The 9,682-nt window shown below is 38.3% G+C and overlaps 1 protein-coding gene across 8 annotated transcripts in view; it reads left to right on the forward strand.

The window, feature by feature from the left end:
• Window positions 1–9,682, forward strand: part of si:dkeyp-72e1.9 (syntaxin-binding protein 4) — a 129,873-nt gene that overhangs the window by 44,866 nt on the left and 75,325 nt on the right. For 7 of the 8 annotated variants that reach the window (XR_005233852.1, XR_005233853.1, XR_005233855.1 and 4 more), the window contains exons 7-9: window positions 367–411; window positions 2,321–2,444; window positions 5,456–5,597. Coding sequence is in view for 3 of the 8 variants with exons in the window: in XM_037978726.1 (XP_037834654.1) it covers window positions 367–411; window positions 2,321–2,444; window positions 5,456–5,597 (311 nt within the window). In the remaining 5 variants the exon portion in view is untranslated. The remainder of the gene's footprint in view (window positions 1–366; window positions 412–2,320; window positions 2,445–5,455; window positions 5,598–9,682) is intronic. The other variant, XM_037978727.1, reaches the window with a different exon arrangement.

Raw genomic sequence — 9,682 nt, forward strand, 5'->3', positions numbered from 1 at the left:
GAATAAGGGGACCACCACCCCGGTCTGCCAATCCAGAGGAACTGTCCCCGATGTCCACGCGATATTGCAGAGTCACGTTAACCAACACAACCCTACAACATCCAGAGCCTTAAGGAACTCCGGGCTAATCTCATCCACCGTAGTCTGTCGGTACCTGCCGGCACACTACAAACTAATTTTAATCAAAACACGTGAAACTATAACCTGAACAAATGTTTAGGAACTATCAATAACGTAACACGAGGATAAATTTTTTCCAAAATTATACAAACTGACATGTTTCTAATTTAACTTTTGGATTGACATTAAAAGAAGATAGAAATGTTCATCCATCCATTCATTATTTCACCTGCTTCTTCTTACCAGGTTGTGGGGAGCTGGTGTCTACCTCCAGCAGTCACTGTGCAAGAGGTGGGGTCTGATTCATAAATATCTGATGTGATTTAATTGAAAGCACAGACAGTTCTTTTGATTTGACTGAATATTACAACCTGATTTTTGCAATCTTTAGAAGATCTCTAACACCTCTTCTCCCTTCCCGTTGCCTTTTCTGACTGTTCCTCCATTGAAACTGAAAACAAAACAAAGCACAATACCTGCTGCATATAGGCACCTGTGTTACTGCAAATCTGTGCATATGCTTTCTTAAACTGATTCTTTCAACCTTAAATTTTATTTTTACCCATTGCCCCCCTCCCCCTTCCAACTTCCAAGAGCTTTGTGAGGCATGACTCTGTTTGAGAGAGCAGGAAGCCTGAAGGCTTGATGGATTTAGTTGACCATAAAAAAATGCCTTTAGACAAGTGCACTTGTCCATCACACAATTGAAACATCTGTTATGAAAGATGCAGCCAGCTGCTCCAGATTTGTTCAAACAGAAATTGAATAGTTTTATGCATTCTGTGTAGAAACATAGTTACCATGTTAAATTTAAAACAGACTTTTAGCGATAAAGTCGATAACTCAAACTAGTATTTTAGGCTTGCCTTCCATTGGACACATAAAGCATCCATTTATGGTGCTACACAGTGCAACCATTTTTAGGATTTTGGTGTCAAATTACAAGTGAATGAACATGTTACCACTATGTTCTTATAAAATGTTCGAGGAAGTTTATGTCTAGTTGGAAATGCTAAAGCCATATTTGCTTCTAAGTGATGATAAAAGCAAATAATTAGAAACATCTTTTTATGTTCTGTTTCAGAGAATAAACAAAGTCTACAAAGCAAGTTAGTTTTCTGCAAAGCAAGATAGTTATACTGTTGGAATGCAGTGTATACAACTTCCACACACATTTACTTTTGATTGTGATGACAAAAAACAAACCGACGGTAAGCCAAATGCAGCCAATTAAAAACGTCCCAGGCATATTTTGGTTTCTTTGTAATTCAATGGTCAGCATGTTAGGTATTATTTTGTGCTCAGTGTTGCTCCTGCTTAAGAAATGCTTGACAGGATAGTTCATTTAATTGGAGAGTCACAGAGCTTCAGCAAACCAATGAGAGCTTAGATTTAATTCTGTCTGAAATCAAATGTGCTCAAAGTTTATTTAATTCAACATATCTGAGTATTTGTTTGCTCACAAACCACTAATAAATGTCTCTCCTTTTTAATTATCAACCGCAGTAAACTCCAGAATTTTCATGTTGCTTGAAAATGTGCCATGAATGCTCAGAGCTGAATGACTTTGCTAAAAATTGCTGAGGAAATTGAGACAGACGGAGTTGTTAAAGCTAAAACAAGTAGAACACTAGCAAAAAGTTAAATGTAGCAAAAGGCTAGGTAAAAGCTAGCTAAAAGCAGCAAAATGGTACACAGAAACTAAAAGTAGCAAAAGGCTAGCTACAAGCTAAAAGTAGCAAAAGGGTAACTAAGAGCTAAATCTAGCAAAAGGCTTGCTAAAAGCTAAATGTGGGAAAACCCCTATTTAAATGCAGCAAAAGGTTAGCTAAAAGCTAAAAACAGCAGAATGGCAGCTAAAAATGGCCAACTTGTATCTAAAAGCTAAAAGTAGCATAAAAAGACAAAAGTAGAGCTGAATTCAAAGAGAAGAAAGTTTTTGAAGGAATTGGAGAGATCTCAATGTATTTCTATGGGGAAAGTATTTGTAAATAAGGTAAAATATTTTGGAAAGTATAAAAGTTACAAAAAACAAAGGTCATAGCACTCATCTCCTGAATAAACTAAACTTTTTGATATATGAATGGCTAAAATAGCATAACGTATGCATTTAAACTGCAAATAAAAAAACAGGAAAACAATAGTGTGAATTTTGAATCAGCATTCACACAAATATACTTCTTTTTCTCCCAATCCAAAGGAGGTCGTTACCTGGACAGTACATCATCGGGTTCTTCATCTCGATCTCAGAGTCCATTAATGTTGAGCCCTGCAAACTCTCAGAACATGTACAACAATGGTGGCCCCATGATGCGCTCCCTGAGGTAAGAGTTGGTAGTTCATACTGGGCTGACAAATGTCAGTGGGGCCATGGTAGCTCAGTGGTCAGCGCCACAGTCTCATTATCCTGAGGCTGCAGGTTGCATCTGGAAGGGCATACAGAGTAAAACACTTGCTAAGTTTTCTGTGTTAAGTTGCTTGATGTGGCGAGCCTTGCAGAAAGAAGTAGCTGAAAGAGCAACAGCAACTGAACTGACAAATATCACACTCAAACTGCTGCCAAATTGTGTTTTTCTTCGGCACAGTGGATATAACTGGAGTATACAAAACTCCCCTCCTGGGAATATAAAAAACTAGAAGCACTCAGAGGGAGTGAACCTCTGCCAGGGCCACAGCGTGATTCAAAAAGTGTGCAAACCAAATCATAACGTGAATCACCACCAAAATTTAATCACCTGTTCCTTGTAGCATGAAAATGTCATGAAAATGTGTTCATAACGTTTTGAATAATCGTGTACGCAGAGAGACAGAGACAGATGCCACTGAAAACATAACCTTCTTGGCTGAGGTAACTAACTCATCCAGGGAAGAATATAAAAAATTAAATGTTGAAATAATCTGGTTGCATAAATGTGCACAACCTGAAACTTGTTGAAGTATCTGGTTTGGAAAATGGCATTCTTGGCCCTGCACATTCTTTTTTTGCCTGCCTCATCTTGTTTTGTACCCATCTTTGTAGCTGACCTTGTCATGGCAAAAGAAAAAAATGGAGACAGCTTATTGATTTTTAACAATTTATTACAAAAGAAATGTCAAGCAGAATGTCCCGGGATGAGACTGATCCAAGTGGGACATGACAGCACCACTAATGTCATCATTGTTGGAGGGCTGCATCACTTTGAGGGTAGCATGAGCTAACATTGAACTGTGAACAAATATGCAGGATACAGGACACTTCTGTTACATTTATTGAGGTTATCTCAGAGGGCCTATCTATATCTTATCAGTGAATTTTATTTTTCTACAGTACTACATTTATGATTTACTCTGCTTGGCTGTACTTTACCTCAGATGTTTCTGTCAGAAGAGAGGTCCTGTTTAGGAGTTAAAATCTGTCCAGACAGGTTGGAGATGGTCAGAACAACTTTGACTATTTTGAGAGAAAAGTTGTTGCACAAATGTTTTGAACATGTTAAAACTCAAGCATCAAAGCCTTTCTTTTTCTTCTGCTGAAGCTTTTCTTTTGTTAATTTGGATGTATGTTTGGGGTCATTGTGAAAAATGAAAAACAGGAGACTGTCACATGTAGAACACATCCAGAACCTGTCAGAACTTCCTGCAGCTCCTTCTGTGTTTTGGATATTTGGTGAGTCTCTGTCAACCTTGGATTTTACTGTAGAATGGAAACAAGCAAATTTCAGAAAGTCCAGCTGAACTTTATTTCAGGTTGATCAGTGTCACTTTGTATGTTCCAAAGAAGAGCAAATGCTGGAATTAAATCAGAAGGCGCTTCAACTAAATATTAGTTGAAGACTGTGCACACTTATACAAGCAGCTTATTGTATTTTTTTACTTTTTCTACATTTCCCACTGTTTTATTTTTAGCTGAGTTGTACAAGATACACAGTATGTCACAGTGAAGGTAGAAAAAGTTTTGAAATAATTCTTTATCCTGGTTTCATTTTTTTACATCACAAAAACCTGGACATTTTGACAGGAGTACCTTTTATATGTACTGCACATTACAGATATGCCAATCCCAACTGGACTGCTGAAAGTTAACAGTTATATTTGGTTCATTCAATGTTTTTTTCAGCTAGCTCACGATACAGATGAAAGTCTTTCAGAAATCATGCAGAGAAGTAGTGTTCTGAAAAGAGTTAATGTACAACATCTGCATTAATGAGCTTACACTTACAGACATGTCTGTTACTTTTATCAGAATCAGTAAACTTTGTGTCATCTCAATGAGAATGTGCTCATGTTACAACTGGACATGTAAACATAACTCAAAGAGCAGTAGATGCAAACTAGTTCAACTTTAAGGGAACCAACAAATCTATCCAAATTATTTCTGCAGATCTTTGTAAAATAAACAACAAATCCTTTTTTCACAACTTTTTTGTTTACTTTATAACATACTAAAGACAGAGACATATATTAGAGAATTGCTTTTAACTGAGAAATGAAGCCTTGTTTCTATGAGATGTAAGGGTAAAACCTAATATATCAGTGTCTGTAGGTAAACAAATGTGAAGTCAGGACTGTGAGTGAGCAGCACATCTTTCATATTTGTATTTTTGTGTTTACATTTTAAAATGACCAGGAGTTATAATCAACTCTGTGACACAGTGTAATGAGAACACAGCTGAAACTGATGCAGGATAGTGGCCCAATTTGTTTCATTAAAAAACTGGTAAAAAGTAATCCTTTGATGCAACTGCTTACATTTTAGAGTTAAATTAAAATAGCCATCACAGGCAACCGACCTTACAAAGCTATAACTCAGTAGATTTTACAGTTGCTGAAAGTGATTCACAGCACGTACTCCCAGAGCTAACATAGCTACTAACAGATCTCATGAGATTTATGCCTAAAACTGTGGGAGTCAACCCTGTTTGTCTGTTAGCAAAAAAATCTCATAAACCACTGGACAATTTTTAATGAAACTTGCAGAAAGTAATCACTGAATGTTCATCTACAACTGATTACCATTTGGAGTCAATTCAATTCAACACTGAGAGTGACATCATGCCTAACAAACTTATGAGGCTACAACTCTATCACGTCTCATCATAAAATGATCCTAGGCTAAAACTCTGACATGAAAGGCTGCAGGTGAATAAAAGTCATTCAAGTAATATGAGAGATCTTTACTTGTTATGTCTGCAACCACTTCTCAGTAAGTAGTCAAGATATCCCAATCAGTTCACTAATAAACTTCATCTGGTGTTCCCAAGACATTTGGACAGGATCTTTTTAACCACTGATGTGGACCAGAGAACAATGTTCAGTATTTCAAAATGTTTTTATGCGTCTTTGTGTTTGTTTTTAGTCACCCAGGTGAAGGAGTGATTCAGCTCATTTCTGTAGCACGGTCCAATAGTTTAGGAATCACCATTGGAGGGGGCTCCAACAGGCCCGATGGCCCTGCCGTGTTCATCCAGGAGGTGCTGTCTGGAGGAGACTGTCACAAGGTAACAAAAGGCAACAACACTACAAAAAACACAGCAAAACTAATAATTAAGACTAAAAGTGTAGAAGGAGGATTGTTTCTTAAAGTCATACTGTTCAGTCATTAATTTTCCACAATCACTGCATGGTTCAAATTACAGTGGGAAGGGAAGGTTTGACCCCTCCAGTTAAGACCTGGATCTTCCCAAAAGAGGCAAAAACAGCAGCTTGGGAGGGTTATTATCTGTAATCATACATTATCATACTTTAATTCATATATTAAAGCAGAAGCAATACTATGATTCAACTCCCCCTAAAGCAGTGGTTCCCAAAGATTTTCTTCTGGGCCCCCCTATGGATTACAGTAAAATCCCCCCCCCAGTTGAAAAAGAAAATCAACTGGGCACACATCGCTCAACCAGACATAAACACATATTTTGTTTTCAAACTCCACTGAAGTTTATTTCACTCTTCAGGTTGCAACAAAACAAACTACAAACCATCTTTACAGTGAAACACTTTTTTTAGTTCTATCCTGTAGAAGAGGATTCTTTGCTGTCAGGGTTATTTCAAGCATATTTCTTTTTTTATTTGTAACAATATTCAACTTTGCTATCATCAATACATTTAAAAAAAGCCTCTGTGCAAAATGGGGTTAAAAACCTGTCCTTGTCATTCATCCATGCCGCTCCCCTGCCCCCCTGGTTCACTTTGGGAACCACTGCCCTGAAGTGAACTGTACCAACTTGTAACTCTGCTGCTCCATGAACCTCCCCCTGCTGTCAGTTACTGTGAGCTGAAGCTCCCTTCCTGAGTTCCTGCCTAAAGATGTTAATATCAGCTGTAAGTCAATCAGATCCAGAGTCATCAGGGAGGAAATGTTGTAATTAATGCACCTTCAGTTTTGGAATCAGATTATGTGAAATGTCTGATTTGTGCTCTTTAGTTAAAGTTTAGCTAACTAACAAAACAAGCTGCTGTTTTTATTCTCCCTCTGACCAGTTTTTCCCCTATAAACAGCATTCACCACAGGAAAAAAAAGCTAAAACAAACTTTTAAAAATGCACAAGTAGCAATAAATATTTCTAAATCAAACCTCTCAATTTGCATTTTGGTGTCTCTGTAGGCCATAACAAAATAAAGCAATTTATGTTTAATCCAGTTCATTAGCACTGGAATTTAAATTTTAATTGAGTTACTTTAAGATGCATTTCATTGTTAGATTATTGTGCTTGGTTAAATTATTGTCCTCTCTGATCAGATTAGAAGAAAAGCAAATTAAATAATAAAAATAAATTACTACCACCCCAACCTCTCACCTTTTAGAGGAAACAGATTCAGGTTTAAATTATTTGAAAAGTTCAGTCAAATGTTGGATTAAATATCTGAACCTTTGCATTCGGATCAGAACTTCTATCTTTCCACATTTTTCATTTTTAAAAATATGTCTTGCATCAGTTGAACTGAATGTTGAACTTTGTTGAGTATTGATTTATATTTTTTCTAATATGATATTGTCAAGTAAATAGCTCATATTAGTACCTGACCAACCCTATGTGATGAGAACGATAAAAGGAGAAGTGATTTGGGGTCTGGTTATTATATTTTAACTGATTTAAATTGTTAAATAACATCTATTTCCAGTCTAATGTTTTACTAAAACTAACCTGACAATCTGGCATAATTGTGCGGGGTTTCCCCCAGAAAAGAGGCTAAGTCTGGTGGTTCGCCATTCGCCGGCCGATCACCGGCCGATCGCCGACCGATCGCCGGCCAACTGTGGTTTAGTAAAAAAAAAAATATTAATGTTGACAGGAAAGTTGAAAATATGGCTATTTTTTATGTGATATTGTAAAAAATTTGTGCCATATATTTACATAACTACAGTTTTACAAAAAGGCACTTTTGAAATACTTTTTAAAACAAAAATACAATTAAAATAAATACAAATTTTTTGCACCTAATTTAAATCCTAATTTAAGTCACATTTACAAATAAATTAAATGAACATAAATGAAAAAGTGCAAACAAAGCACCAACACGTCTCACTTCCAGGCCAATGAATAACAACAGAGAACTCTGACAAACAGACAGATGCTGTACTGTACTGTGCTTTTTGTGGCACAGGCTGCATGTTGGATCACTACATGGAACAACAAAACAAAACATATCCAATGCTGAATTTAATAGCATCATTTTACTGGTAAACCTGAGCGCGTGGTGGAGGCGTTTATACTTGGTGCTTACGTCGGTGCAGTATTCTCCGAAAAGACAGGGGGCAGTACGCTACGTAACCAGTGAAAATACGGTAAAAAGAGAGCAGATGGTTGTCACATCAAATATGGCTGCAGGTATTCAGGAGGAAGAGCTGTTGTGTTTCTGGCTGTGATACAGAGAGGATGTTTCAACTTAAAGCATTCAGTTTGACTTTCAGTGATTTATTTGCTTTAGTTGTGATTCACCCATCATAGGACTAATATTTCTATAAACACTCCTTTTTATCAGCTGCAGCAGTAATCTCCTTTCCTGGGTTTTGAACCGTTTGATTATCTTCGTCTGTTTTGAATGGAGTGGGGCGCACGCCGTCCGTGCGAAGTTACAAATATTGGGAGGTGCACGAGCACGCGATGGGTTTTCGCACAGGGGCGGGGACAGGGCGATTGTGTCACTGGTGGCTGACCAGAGCTCTGGTACCAGAGTGTGTCGTGAATTACACTTAATTTAAAAAGTGTATATGAAATTGGGGTGAGCAAAATAGTGAAAATAATAAATCACTTTTCTTTTTTTTTTAACAGTAAAATTACAATTACAGTTTTATTACAATTTTTATACTGCCTTTGGTAAAAGACCTGAGTTTAAAGTGAAGTGAAACAGCCCATGTGGAAAAATGGAGTATTTCTATAATTTGATAAACAACAGCAACAAAAAACACCTACCTATCTCACTCAATTTTTCCTCTGTGGCAGTTCCACTTCACTTGCAGCTCGTGTCCTGGGAGCTTGAGGGTTCTTCACTTTATCTTTGCTGTTCCTAGAACTGCAGTCTTCTGGACAGATCTCTGAGGTCATTCAGTCCATTTACCTTTTATGCACACAGACATGAGTGTACAAAAGGATAGGGCTGTGTATGGGATTTCTCATGCGCCTCAGAGGAAAACAGCAGCCAAATGACTGACAGTGTGTGCGTTCATAAACCACCACACACACATTCTGCCAACATTCTCAACTTTCCATATAAAGAGCAAACTTCATTCTCAAACTCCGCCTGCTTTGTTCTACAGTCATCTGAATGTTTGAAGTGTTCTGATCCGACACTCTGAAGCGATTACTGCCAGCTCAGATCTATAAACTATTCATAACAATTGGTCCTTCGAGCCTGATCTGAGCAACTGCTTCAGCCTTAAATGTTCAGAATGGAAAGGAGGGATCCCAACAAAGAGTCTGACTGTCCAACCCAACACAGCCAGCCATCATACCTCCGGAGTTATGAGGGTGGACTACCTTGCTAACCACCTCCCACATGATCAGCAGGTCAAACATTCTACTCATCCTGAGATTCTCCAATATATGCATAATATGAAAGAGGAACATGATCAACCCTAAACCGTCCGTTATTTCGGCAGAACACCGGAAGTTACCGGCGGTTTTATCGCCGGTTTTTACGGTAAAACAAGCGACTGGAAGCTAAAATCACGGAGGAAACAGTTTGGTTTGTCTTCGTCTCCTGCCTGTTTTTGGTCTGTCGGCCATCTTTTCCGCCATTTTCCCTCTTTTTTTAAATCGAATATCCAGCAACCTGAGACTAACAATAGCAGCAGAGGGCAGAGGGGCTGGAGCTGGTGCTGGGGGTCGGTGAACGCTCCTTATCTTCAGCCTAATTTGAGGTAACTAAGCTAAGCAGAAAGAGGCCTAATCCTCTTTAAAGCAAGGAGCTGGATTCTTTACCTCAGCAAAGACTGTGAGAAATAAAAGTCTTTTGAAGTCTTTTGAAGGCAGGCCGCGACGAAGGCAGGCCGCGACGAAGGCAGGCCGCGACGAAGGCAGGCCGTGACGAAAACCGGCGGTGGCGAGGACGCTAAGCGCCGAGGCTAGGAGCAGCGGTGTTGCCT

Source organism: Kryptolebias marmoratus, linkage group LG12 (assembly GCF_001649575.2).
Source record: "Kryptolebias marmoratus isolate JLee-2015 linkage group LG12, ASM164957v2, whole genome shotgun sequence".
NCBI classification, from domain to species: Eukaryota; Metazoa; Chordata; class Actinopteri; order Cyprinodontiformes; family Rivulidae; genus Kryptolebias; species Kryptolebias marmoratus.